The sequence below is a fragment of the Aphis gossypii genome, chromosome X, assembly GCF_020184175.1.
Source record: "Aphis gossypii isolate Hap1 chromosome X, ASM2018417v2, whole genome shotgun sequence".
Lineage (NCBI taxonomy): Eukaryota > Metazoa > Arthropoda > Insecta > Hemiptera > Aphididae > Aphis > Aphis gossypii.
In genome coordinates this window covers 55,363,031-55,376,099 of record NC_065533.1, presented here as the reverse complement: position 1 = coordinate 55,376,099, position 13,069 = coordinate 55,363,031, and the positions used below count along the sequence as shown (strand labels likewise).

Sequence of the window (13,069 nt, the reverse complement as noted above, 5' to 3'; positions counted from 1 at the left end):
TAATAATGCCAAAATGGGTGAAAAATGAAAATGAACATGTTAGACACGAAAATCCCCTAGAATATAAATATTTGCAATTTGGATTTTGTACCCAAGTTAATAAATATAACAATTGTATAATTTCATAATTACACAAGGTCAACGTAAAGATATTTGGCTGTTTCAAAAAAACCAACATCAATTTTATTTTATTTATTATTATTTCATGTTTGGCTATAAATTAACAATTGTTGAAACATCAATGGTTCAAAACAATAGAAATGTAGGTATCAAATACTTAGAGATTATTTCTTAACCTTATACTGATTATCTATAACATAAACAGGACATAAGTTTCATGTTCAATGTTCTAACCATTATATTATTGAGTGATAACCTTTAAAGAAAAATGATTTTGTCTTAGCCCATCGCTCAGCAAGCATTTAAAAGTTTTGGGAAATAAAACTTAAGTTACTTTTGATATACCATTGTCGAAGTATAATGCTATTTAGTATTTTTCATATTCATATTGACTTTGATGTTTGTTTTGTTATTGAATCCTTTAAACATTAGGCATTTGTATAATTCAAAAAATATTTTACTAATACTTTATTAGAAGAAATTTGTAAAAATGATTTATAAAATCATTACTTGTTACTGTGTTTTATTATCAGTAATTTACAAATATTGAACTATAGACTTTTGTTTAAATTATTATTTTATGATTCAAATGATTGTATGTATTATTATTTAGTTTTTAGTATTTACTTGTATAGTTATTAGTTGTGTCTTGTTTCTTGAAGTTGTTTATTGTTATTTACTTTAATCATCAATCACTAAACAGTTAACAATTATTAATATAAGGGTATTATAACATATAATATCCACCCATTGTTGTCTTAGAATATTAATTAATAATTTATTAAAATCAATTATTATAGTATCTGCTTGTACCTAGTGTGAATCCTATTGACGCAGTTATGTTGTTATCACAATATTGTTATTATTATGTTTTCGTTATCAATTTGATAGTATCAATCATTGAAACTCGAGAATTTAATTTTTATAGGTAGATCTTCTCATTCTGTTATTCATATAGCTTCGATTAGATGTTCGTGAATCTTTATTTAAACATTTGATTCGTTTCAATTTACCTAATTAATTTATTAATCATCAAACGTTACCAAAATGCTGATGGCGTTAAACCGTCATATGTTACATAATAGTCTTTTGAAGTTTCAACAACATATAGCAACTTCCAGCAATGCATTAAAAGTTGTTGCTTCAAATGCGGTGGCTAATAACAATGGACTCGCCCAAACAGTTAAAAGGTCTAGTTCATTTCAACAACAATCGTCATCTTCAGACAGTGAAGATGACACTTTAAAAAACAACCCTTATTACACAGCTTATGCCGAGAAATTGCGAGATCTTAAAAAGTAAAAAAAGCTTATACTTATCTTATTAGCAACAATTGTTCAAAAGAAAAAAATATTTTGTTTTTATACTATAGAAAAAATGCTACTGCCTACCGAGAAGCATTACGGCGCTTACGTGAAAAACAACAAGAGACTGTTAATTCTGTTGATGCAGCAGTTGTAAATACTACAGAAACAGTGTCTGACAAAAATGACAGTACTGAAACTAAACCACAAGCAAAACCAAAACGAAGACCATCCCAGACACTACTAATTAAACCAAAAGTACCTAAATAAAATTTCTAAACACATTTTTTCAATTGTATAAAGTTATCAAATTATATTGATTTATAGACTTTAGAACAAGTTATGAACATAGAATTGTTACGAGATAAATCATGGCGAGATGTATCTGAAATATGGTTGGCATACCATAGGACCCGTGATGAAACTCTGAGTGCAGTTATTCCTTTAAATCAATTTGAAAAATTTTATAATCAGTCTATTAAATACCCCATGGTACTCAAGTATTTTCACAACCTAAATTATTAAACACTGGTTTCAATAAAGTGTATATTTTCAGTTCATATTACCACTTCCACGCAACACTAGTGGTTACGAGTTCATATTTGCCCAGTTCCAGCACTATCAAGAACATTCAACATCAAATTGCACAGTTCACTTGACACCATTGATTAGTTATCAGGTAAACATATTTTAATTTTTAATGTGACGAGCGATGACAATATTTTATAATTTATTATTTAAATATTTTATAACTATTAAGTTTTAATAACAGTTGCAAAAAGTTTAATACACAATTACTTTTATTTCATATGTTAGATGATTTATTTAATTCAATTTTGAATTACTTGGCTTAAAATTTCTAGTTTATATTCAATAAATTGTTAATATAATAAAAAATCTAAAGCTGTACAAGATAAATTAAAATTACATAGTCAAAAGTTTAATATTAAAAAAGGTGGTCAAGTGGGTAACACTCTGCTGTACAATGGTATCAGTAGACCTCAGACATAGAATAAGTCACTATAATAGGTGTGTTAAATTTAAACCCATTGTTAGGTATCATTGTATACAAAAAACGATTCTGAACGAAGATGATTTGCCAGTATAGGATATAATATATTTTCCATTGTGTGGTAAAAAAGGCATTTTATGTTTTAATGATCTGAATAGCCTAAAATTAAATCTTGTACAGAAAATGCCAATTTGAACAACTGGTATATGTTTCAAGTTTTTAGGACTAGTAATTTTTAACTATAACATAAATCTAAAATTATTTGATAGTAAATCATTATTTTAAGCGTGAATTTTGATTTCATAAAAATTTAAACTAAAATTAAATTTTTTTTAATTGGTCAACGCTCAACTTCTTTTATAATTATTGTTAGCCAAATTTATAGAAAATCTTGTATTAAATTTTCAACTCATAATTACTTAAACAAAATTTTTTATAAATTTTTAAATATAAAATAATTTACAAATATTCATAATTTTGACGATTTCTATAAATATAATATAGTGAAATGTAAACGCTAATAAAAAAAAAAATTTTGCTTATGTATTCTTATAGTTTTTGAATCATTATAACACCAACTCATGAGAACTTTGTACTAAATTTTAAAGTATTTTTACTTAATCAAAAAAATGTTATCGATATTTATGAAAAAAAAAAACTAAATAAAAACGAATATTTCAAATGCATATAAATAGCCTTAAAATAGCGAAATTTTTAAAAGAAAAAGCCAGTTTAAAATTTAAATAATTGATGACATTTTCAAGTATCTACGATTTATATTTTTTGAATAATAAAAAATATTGAAAATCGTTTGAGAATAAATCGTTATCGTTACGCGATTTCGTAAAATTTTTAAATCTAGACGATCATAACATTTTTTCCTATAATGACGCTTCGAGTTTTCTCTACATCTATTTTAAGGAAAATTTATGTAAAACTTAGTATTGAATTTTTTAACCTTAGATATAAATACAAAGTTTTTTGAATTTTCAACTACAAAATGACTTGTAAATTTTCGCAATTTTGACGTAGATCGTAAGCATATGAACATTAAACGTTTATAAAAAAAATTGTGACTAACGATTTTTAATTTTTTTTAACTAAATAATTAGAACAATTTATAAGAAATCTTGTATTCAATTTTCTAGTTTAATTTTTAATATTTTTTCCTAATAAATTAAACGATTACATAATTACTTATATTAATGTTTTAGACATACAACGAAAACGCACCAGAATGTATGACTGTTGAATATTATACTGACCTTTGCAACAGTGACAAAGCTATCGAAAACAATGGAACCGATAATGAATCGTGTGTTTTGATGAGATCTACATACGATGGAAAACTATTGTCTGCCGCTGAAGCAGCTTGCCTTGTTAACCAGTTGCGTATATTTTACGGAGTAGATTCTGGAGTTGAGGACAAAGAAAAACTTTTAAAATCATTCAACGAAGGAGATGTAACATTCAAACACTCGGACGTCATTGCTCTAGTAGAAACCTTGAGCATTTCATAATTTAAGTAAATTAATAAGAGTGGAGCAAGTGTTTTTCAAAGATAGGTTTTTTTTTTTTTATATAATTCTATAGTAGGTGTACAACTAATACGTGTGTTTAAAATAAATACTACTTAGCAATAATAATAATGTTTTTATTTGAATATTATTTGGACGTAATGTACCAGTGTCCTAATAATGTGTGAACGCCTAATATGTATTAATCTCATTATATCGTAATGAAATATTAGGACATTTTAAATTTTTTACGCATTGTCTTAAAGTATTCGGCACCACGATAGTGATAACGTGATAACGCGATCGTGTGGATGTTGGCAACGGACGCGAGCGTGTAACGCACGATCATTATCCGTAACCGTGGCCGCCACCTGTCACACACATCTGGTGTATTAGCCGTATATTACCGTGCCGTGTACAGCGCCCGTTACTACCGAGTCCGAGCCAGCAGTACTCTAGTAGCAGTTATCGCCAACAGGTGTTTTTCCGATTTTCTCCGTCGCCGGACGTCTCTGTCGCGTCAAACAGTCGTACCGCAACCCGTTACCGACCTCAGAGGTTTGGAAGGTTTTCGTGAGGCAGCGAACCCATCATCGCCTAACCCACACACACACACTTTAGCCGATCCACGTCATGTCGTCCTACGACGCCAACAACGATCTGGAGCCGCAGCAGGTGGCCGAGCCCACCGTCCGGCTGTGCGTGTTGCGCACCTGGCCCGAGCACTTTGACGGGTACGGATTCAACTTGCACGCCGAAAAGTCCAAGACGTCCGCTTCGTCGCCCAACGGCGGTCTGCCGTTCTCCGGCGGTCAGTTCGTCGGCAAGGTGGACCGGGGCAGCCCGGCCGAGAGCGCCGGCCTCAGGGAGGGCGACAGGATCGTGCAGGTTGACGGGGTGGATATCGACGGCGAGACGCACTCCAAGGTGGTGGCTCGCATCAAGAAGGGCTCGGCTGCCGACGGCGACGCTGACGACTCGGCGGTCAGCCGCTGTTCGCTGCTGGTGGTCGATCGCAGGGCCGACACGTACTACAGGGAGAAGGGCATCAGAGTGCACGCCGACATGGGACTGCAAGTGCTGGTGTTGCGTACGCCCGAGGAACCTACGCCCGAATGTCTCGCTCAACAGCCGCCACAGAACGCGACGAGCCCAAAGACCGCAGCGGCGACGACGACGACGGCGGTCGCCGGCGAAGTAGTCGCAAACAAGCCACAGCAGGCGAGTTTGTTTCCCGTTTCGTTATAATTTTTATTTATAGTATTCTAAGATTTCGTTATTAAGTTTTGTGTTCGGCGTAGGTCCTATTGCCTACACCTCGCACACAGCAGGTAAGTACCTACTTATGCGATCGGTTCGGTATAGTATACGATCTAGTTTGGGATTTTGAGATTGTGCCGGCGTCGGATTCGCCACGATTAGCCTTTATTGTACACGTATATAATACTCACACAGAAATATTATAATATTATTATAATATCGCTGTATGACCAACGGTTGGGCGTGGGTGGCAGACGGCGGTTGTAGCCAAGGACTCTGGCGGCATCACCGTATGACGCGTGAAAAACGCGGTCGAGGACGCCCCCACTATGTTCATGTGCCGTATAATATTATACCACACGTAGGTAGGTACGTTTCATCAGCTCGTGATGTTACAGTAACTCGGCGCACACACAGGTACCTACCTAAAAATATTATAATATTGTAATACCGCACGCCAGCGATATAATTCGATTGCATTATGCACGGAACGTACGACAGGTAGTAGGCATTTTCGCAGATTACAGCGCTGCAGTGTTAAAGTTTAGTTACATAGGTGTAGTATGTGATAAACGGGTAAAATATGATTTCGACGAAAAATGTACCTCCCATCATACTTTTAAACGGCCTCTCTGGCGAAGTTATACGTTTTTGGGGACTGTAGTTGGTCATAGTCGACTAGATCTGCCACTTTAATTAGCCTTTGGACTACTTGTACACGAATTGCGTCATAAAATGTTTATTCTGTTCAATGCGCGACCACTGCACGCACATTATTCCGTATAGGTGTGATGATATGTATATTGTATATATTTACATATAGGTAGGTACTTGCCCAACCCGCAACCCGTGTACCTACCGTCGATTTGGTATGAGAGATGTTTAATAAGATTAGTGCAGACCACTTCATAAAATATCGAGCTTTTAGACACATATGATTTTGTCTGCTCTAACTGCATGCTTATCATGCATTAACGGTTCTGTGAATTTGTAAAAAATTCGTTTCGGAAGTTTCAAACAAGACTTTTTGTTCTTTAAATATAATTTATGTATATTTTTATGATTATATTTTAAAAATAATGTTAATAAGTAGTTTGGTATAGCATAAATACGTAATCGTATGTAAATAAGTATTGGTAATTACACAAATTGGATTTCATAATTATCACATTTTACACGCAACGCAAACGGAAAGTAAAATGATATTTTAAATGTCTTAAGGACTAAGGTTATTAATTGTATATTTTTTCTTATACCCGCCATGGTTTTAAACATAAATTTGTAGTATAGGTACCTAAATATTTAGTATTATTAGGTATACGGTATATATCGAGTTGAATAAAAATCAAGTGTCCCATGCCAGAAAGATGTCAATTACACATTTACACCCGATTTTCAACAACATACTTTGCTTACAAATAGGTGCGATTAAACCAAACCATAATTAAAATCATTATGTACCTATATAGCCATTAAATATATTATTAAATATTAAAAGTCAATTAGGAATGTATTTTAATAATAATAGGTACTAATTATGTTCTGTATAAACAAAATAAATTGCAGTTTTAATTTCTTGAAAACGTGCGTAATACGATGTACCTGCAAAATTAACAAAATAATATTAATATTAAGCTAGTATTATTTTCTGAAAATTCCGCCTCGTGACTCACTCATAAATTGTAAATTTGCAACAGTACTCAATAATTTGATAGCCGATATGTGTTTACATTTTCCATTTACGGAAGTGTCAATTTTAAATCAAAAACCCACAGTAAGATCGTGAGTCATTAACGATACTTATAAACATATACAATATTACAATAGCAATTTTATGTGGTCACGCGGTCAATTGCAATAATAAATTGTATATTTGAATATTCTATGATATCATATTTAATAATAGGATATATTTCATAATTTTAAAATAAATTTTAATCATAAGCAATATTATAAAATATTATAATTTGATTCCCATTGTCTTTTTACGTTAGAATAAAAAGATCATGCAGGAGTGGGCTGGCTGGAATGGCGATTTGGAAATCGATGCTTGGTCCGATAATTATAATTTCACATTATATTGAAGCCGACAATTTATAAATATAACTAAATTATACCCGTTTCCCATGGCCGATTTCCAGTCTTCGTCCACTCGGTCTATATATGTATAGACGTTTTAGCTACATGTTACTACGTAAGCGCAATTTGAGACTAAGTCCACTTAGTCTTCTCCTCCCCTAGAAGTTTATAACAAATTAGATTGTTTTTATTGTCACTTGATAATTTGTAATATACAATAATTTTGGTAGAATGACGTACACGTTTAAAATAATATAAGTTTTTTTTTTTATATCACTAAAACCTAACCAACTGCAATCCACAGCTGCTGCAACTATAAACATATTTTAGTTATTTGTTGACCAATTAGATTTGTCATTAAAAATTTATTAGATTGGATGTCAGTCGCACTATTTTTTTCTCTCTAAACCACACACAACACGATAAATTTACGTTCAGAAAACCCAATTTGTGTTGTTATAGCTTTAATATTATAGAGTGAATTGCCATATTATCAAACTATTAAAGATAAGGAAATCGTCTGTGTTTGTACTTTAGCTTATACAAGACATTTCAATTTGTATGAAAGTTATGACTTTATGAGTACTTTATAAAATACAATAACAATGTAAAAATGATCATTACACTGCAGAGTACAGACCAATTGAAATATTGTATAAACATAATAAATACTGTTCTTAACTTTAAAGTTTGAAAATGAGCCAATTCTAACGTTAATATTAAAGCTAACAACACAGGACTACTGTAAGGTCTCAACGCTGAGAGAACATAATGTAGTGCATTAGTTAGTGCACCCGACATCATCTCGATATAATATTATCTGAACTCTTATTGGTATCGTCCATCAGTAATAATTTTCTTGTCGATTTTCATTTAGTTTTTTTTTTTTTTTTGGTTATACACGGGTGTGGGGTGACAACCTCTACACTTACACCCCCTCTCGAGACTAGCCTAACTAATAATATTACAATATATCAATTTATAAAAAAAAATCTCGTGAGACGTAAAAAAATTATTCAAGGTAAACTAAAGCACGGAGGGGGTAAACATGCGTATTAGGCGCGTCTATCGTCTGTGAATTTTATTATATTACTCTTAAGATAGGTATACAAACAAGTATCAGTGATGTGTGATATTAAATTTATAACCCGGCACTAATTGCAACACCAGATTTTTCACTTGTAATAATATTGTTGAAAACTTAAATCATGATGTAATTTAAATAACATATAATATATTATGTACTAAACGTACTCGTTTTTTTTTTTATACTGATTTGCAGCCGAACCACAGCGACGACACTGCAAAGCCCGCAAACTCTACTACTTCGTCCACCACCACCACTACTACGACGTTAAATCTGAACATGACGGCTGCCGAGCTGCGCCGACGATTGGCCGAGCGCAAGAAGCAAGACTCGCGACGCGCCGGGGGTGCTGGAGACGGATCGTTAGATTTCCGTAAAAAGTACGAGATCGTCGACAAGTTGTGAAAACGAAACCTGCACAACGTGCTGAATCTTTTTACACACACGCCCCATACATACATACACGCATTTTTAAATACACGCGCCCTAAGTTATTTTAGTGAATTTTAGGATAATAATTATATATATATACGTAATAATATATTATCATATTGCGTTAAGTGAGTTTATATCGATTAAGTGTTTGAAAAAAAAAAAAAAAAAAATTGTGTACTTTAGCGTTTAGTATTTATCGTCGTCCGTCCGAAAGTCTATATAAGGTTATACAGGGTACGTCTATTATACATAATATACCTATATAGCCGCGCATGCGATTTTATCGCCGCAATGCCGTTGTATATTTTTTTTTCTCTATTTTTTTCTCAGTTTCGAATATCGGCGAAATCCGTCGTCGCGTTGTACGATTTAAATTTATATAAACATCAAAAACGTATTTCATATATTTTTTTTTTATATTACCTGTATAATATGACGTGTCTGCGTGTGTACGATCGCGTCTATCGTCGTTTTCTGATGTTTTCCGTTTTGTTGAACCAGAAGAAAACTACGTAGATATATATAATATTTTATGGCACACACGCAAACACGCACACAAAACATTACGTATACTCAATAACCGCGTGTCGTTACAAAAACAATATAATATAATATTCTTTACTAATTATTATTAATTTAGTGGTTAGTACATTATATAGTAAATAATCTCGCGACGAAAATATTATATTATTGTAGTCGTACGCAGACCTTTATAAATAAAGATAATATATATTCTATAGGCGATTTAAAAAATAGCTACTGTAGGTGTCTACGCATAGTAAACTATTATTCTACACGATATATTGTCATTTATCATTATAATATAATATCATTTATATAGAGTACTTAATTATACGTTTATAAAAAAAAAAACAACCTATTGCTCCAAAAGAAATACCTGTATGATATTATTATTATACTATGTGTTTCTATATATTATAATATTATGCAATAAATATATATTATGATTTCTCGAACACGGAATAAATTGTTTACCTCCACGGTACCACTGCATGCCTCCTGCTTCCTCGGCTTATCATTTGACGCGGCGTCCTTATCACCTGCTAGAGTTATCGCGTTTTCCGTTTACGTTCGTGCGACGAATTAATATAAATCGTGTTCCCGTAAACACGAACACCAGCATAGTATAATATTACGGTTACGAGATTTGTTTTTTTGTTTAAAATGGTGTGCGAGAAGTGCGAGAAAAAATTGGGTGTAACAGCCACTCCCGATCCTTGGAAACAGGGATGTCGTAATGCTATCGATACGAATTCCGTTAGTAAACAGGACAACAAACGATTACAAACCATTGGAAAAATCAAGACTCTAACCGGCTCAACAGTGTCTTCGAAATCTGCACTTAAGACGGGATCATCTTCGGTTATGTACTCATTTGGCGTGTGCAGAATATGCAAACAGAAGGTGCATGAACCAGGTAGACACTATTGCCAGAGTTGCGCTTATAAGAAAGGTATTTGTGCCATGTGTGGCGTACGCATTTTAAACACTAAATCTTATAAACAATCTGCTACTTGAAATAAATTTGACCTGTTACATAAATATGTATTAATTACAGTATAACTGTAACAACTGAAATAATTTTACACTACTAAATGTAAAATTGTCCTATTGTAAATGAGTAACGTTACTGATTATAGATTCTATATTTTATAATCATGGTAATATGTATATTACTTATTCTTATTTTATCAGGTCTCACAAATTAATGTACTAAACTAAAAATATTACAAAATAGTGTGTTTATTTTTTAAAAATTGTACTTTATTGTTTTACTTTGTATAAATAATTAAACTGTCATTGTACTGTAGTTGAGTTTTTCTTTTTTAAACCATGTTGATGGTTATGCATAACAATTTTATTAGAGGCAGGAAATCCGTCCATTAATAAACAATATTTTGACCAAAAATTGAATGCAGACAATTCTGCTAAATCAGTTTTAGATGGTGAAGTAATGCTTGTTGAAGTGATGTCTGTATTATATTTGTTTATTGAAACACCAGCATGGACACCATGATGTTTTCCGTTATCTTCCAAAATATGTCCAAACCAATAAATTACAGCTCCAGGACCATAACGATTCCAGTAAGGAAATAATTGGCCTTGAGTAGCTTTACGTAATTGATCTGGACCACCAAACATTGCTTTTGACTCTATCCAATTGAGCACTCTAATTTCATTTTCATTACCTCCAACATAATTAGTTGCAGTATATTCTTGATCATATTTTGTATTGTCAACGTCAGATAGAGAAATGGCAATAGGTTCGTTAAGAACCACATCAGGCGTCATATCCAAACCACGAAGACGACATTCCTTTTCAGTTGTATAATTTCTTTCTGGTCTGTTCGTCTGAGATTTGGTCAAACCCGTCATATTTTGTTTTAAAATTTGTTCAAAGCGCTTGCCATTGCAGCTGTAAGACAATTTAAAGGTAAGATAATAATTAATAAAAAAAAAAAAAACCAAATAAATTATACCTTTTGATAAATTCGACACATGATCCATAATAACCATCAACAACAGAAGATTTAAATACTTCATAAGCCAACTGTGGATCTTTACGTATCAACCAAGTAGACATGGCCAATTGATGAGGTGTATGATTAGTTGGTGGCGGCATATTGTATGAATGACTAGTATTAGTCAAGCTATTATCAGATTGATTTAATGCTAATTCAGATTTATGCATTGAGCGTAGTTTACAGGTGAGCCAGTTTAACTGTTTGGATAACTGTTCATCAATACTATTTGAAATATCCAATTCTTTAGCTGTCGAGTCGTTGATGCTTACATTCTGTTTTGACTCAGTAAAACTATCATTTTGAAAGTTACTAGCATTTGATACACCACTTGTATCAATGCTACTATTTAAACTGTCGTCATTGTTAGAATGTTGCAGATCAAGTTTCTGTTTCAATTTTTCTTCTTTTATCTGATCGGCGAGTACAACTTTTGCAACCAACATAGCTGGCATACGCAGTTTATCAGCTAATGCGATTAATGGAGATGATACAGTACCATTGGCTACTAATTCCTTGTACCTATAGATACATAAATTATTAATATACGGAACAAAAAAAAAAATTTAATTGTATTCAATTAAAAAATTTCTTGCCTCTCATTCATTGTTTTTGTAGAATTGATTAATTGTTTATTAATATGGTCTTGCTGACGATGATTAGATAGTAGCTTAGATTTTGCTGTAGCAGAAATTCTAGATGTTGCTGAAGAGTGTGAAGGGGAATTAGCATTAGAAGTATTTGAAAAGACCTTATGATGACGAAACCGAACGTATTGTTGAATTCGACCATCGATAATACTTAGTACAGTATTTTTATGTAAGCTACACGACAAAAATATAATTTAATATACAATAGAATGAATAAAACAAAATATGTACTACATCTATACCACTTACTGGGAGTATCTGCTGAGTGTGTTTGAGGCCAAAAGGCCATACCGGTTTAAAATAAAATCATGGTTGTTTTTGATCAAAGAGTCTATCCAGTCAACCATTTCGTTATACTCTGACTTGGATAGACATTTTTGTTTTGGTTCGTCGGAATCCGGATAAACAGTAGCGTCCATGATGGCGGCGCCTTTAAATACTAAACAGGTTATAGTAAGTAAAGGTACGCCGAACGCACAACGCGGAAATGACGTTAAAATATGTCCCGCATTGATAAACGAACCATAATCGAACACATACAATAATTACTGATGGTAATACACAAATTAAATTCGATAAACATTGGTGCGGTTCATTTGAGGTAACAGAAAAAAAAAACGAAAAACTTCTTCGAAAAAACAGACTGAAGGAAGTAGAAAATCGAACTGTAAAAAAAAAAAAAAAAAACTCGTCAGCGTACAACAAAACCGTACCGTGTAGTTCGTACTCCACCGTTATCTAATACACGGATATCACCCGTCGAAATGCTCCCGCTCCTCGCGATATCACTTTCGTAGAGTTCCTAGTGGTAGTAGTGGTACTAACCACGATTTGAGATAGTACTATCACAGATTAAGAATCTGCGGTACTATCTACACTAGCACTATATAGTCGTAAAAATAAATACTATTTCAATCGTAAAAATGTGTACTGGTGTAATAATTGTAGTGGACGCTAAGGGGCATAGATATAGTACTACAAGTTTTAGTTGCCACTGCCAGACGTCAATTTCGTCGCGCCATCTATGTCTCGGTTTGTGACCGAACGCTGCAGAATCGGTAA

General features: G+C 32.9%; 4 protein-coding genes across 4 annotated transcripts; 3 read left to right on the top strand and 1 right to left on the bottom strand.

The window, feature by feature from the left end:
* Positions 1–1,023: 1,023 nt before the first annotated feature.
* LOC114118982 (ATP synthase mitochondrial F1 complex assembly factor 1) lies at positions 1,024–4,085 on the top strand. The gene is made up of 5 exons (XM_027980434.2): positions 1,024–1,418; positions 1,493–1,682; positions 1,752–1,916; positions 1,981–2,103; positions 3,651–4,085. The coding sequence occupies exons 1-5, from the start codon at positions 1,168–1,170 to the stop codon at positions 3,954–3,956; spliced, it is 1,035 nt and encodes a 344-aa protein (XP_027836235.2). The 5' UTR covers positions 1,024–1,167; the 3' UTR covers positions 3,957–4,085.
* Positions 4,086–4,340: 255 nt separating this feature from the next.
* LOC114118983 (Na(+)/H(+) exchange regulatory cofactor NHE-RF1) lies at positions 4,341–9,791 on the top strand. The gene is made up of 2 exons (XM_027980436.2): positions 4,341–5,174; positions 8,575–9,791. Exons 1-2 carry the CDS (start codon positions 4,587–4,589, stop codon positions 8,782–8,784), a joined length of 798 nt encoding a protein of 265 aa, XP_027836237.1. The 5' UTR covers positions 4,341–4,586; the 3' UTR covers positions 8,785–9,791.
* Positions 9,792–9,810: 19 nt separating this feature from the next.
* LOC114118985 (cysteine-rich PDZ-binding protein) lies at positions 9,811–10,645 on the top strand. The gene has a single exon (XM_027980438.2). The coding sequence runs from the start codon at positions 10,000–10,002 to the stop codon at positions 10,351–10,353; it is 354 nt and encodes a 117-aa protein (XP_027836239.1). The 5' UTR covers positions 9,811–9,999; the 3' UTR covers positions 10,354–10,645.
* Positions 10,561–12,743, bottom strand: LOC114118981 (uncharacterized). The gene is made up of 4 exons (XM_027980433.2): positions 12,257–12,743; positions 11,954–12,181; positions 11,316–11,879; positions 10,561–11,251 (listed from the first exon to the last, which is right to left on the bottom strand). Exons 1-4 carry the CDS (start codon positions 12,424–12,426, stop codon positions 10,633–10,635), a joined length of 1,581 nt encoding a protein of 526 aa, XP_027836234.1. The 5' UTR covers positions 12,427–12,743; the 3' UTR covers positions 10,561–10,632.
* Between the last annotated feature and the right edge of the window lie 326 nt (positions 12,744–13,069).

Coding starts and splice junctions, on each gene's coding strand:
- LOC114118982 (XM_027980434.2), top strand. CDS start 1,168: ATGCTGATGGCGTTAAACCGTCATATGTTACATAATAGTCTTTTGAAG. Junction 1,683..1,751: donor CACTACTAATTAAACCAAAA/GTACCTAAATAA, acceptor ATTGATTTATAG/ACTTTAGAACAAGTTATGAA. Junction 2,104..3,650: donor CACCATTGATTAGTTATCAG/GTAAACATATTT, acceptor TTAATGTTTTAG/ACATACAACGAAAACGCACC.
- LOC114118983 (XM_027980436.2), top strand. CDS start 4,587: ATGTCGTCCTACGACGCCAACAACGATCTGGAGCCGCAGCAGGTGGCC. Junction 5,175..8,574: donor TCGCAAACAAGCCACAGCAG/GCGAGTTTGTTT, acceptor ACTGATTTGCAG/CCGAACCACAGCGACGACAC.
- LOC114118985 (XM_027980438.2), top strand. CDS start 10,000: ATGGTGTGCGAGAAGTGCGAGAAAAAATTGGGTGTAACAGCCACTCCC.
- LOC114118981 (XM_027980433.2), bottom strand. CDS start 12,426: ATGGACGCTACTGTTTATCCGGATTCCGACGAACCAAAACAAAAATGT. Junction 11,880..11,953: donor ACAAAAACAATGAATGAGAG/GCAAGAAATTTT, acceptor ATGTATCTATAG/GTACAAGGAATTAGTAGCCA. Junction 11,252..11,315: donor TGTGTCGAATTTATCAAAAG/GTATAATTTATT, acceptor ATTGTCTTACAG/CTGCAATGGCAAGCGCTTTG.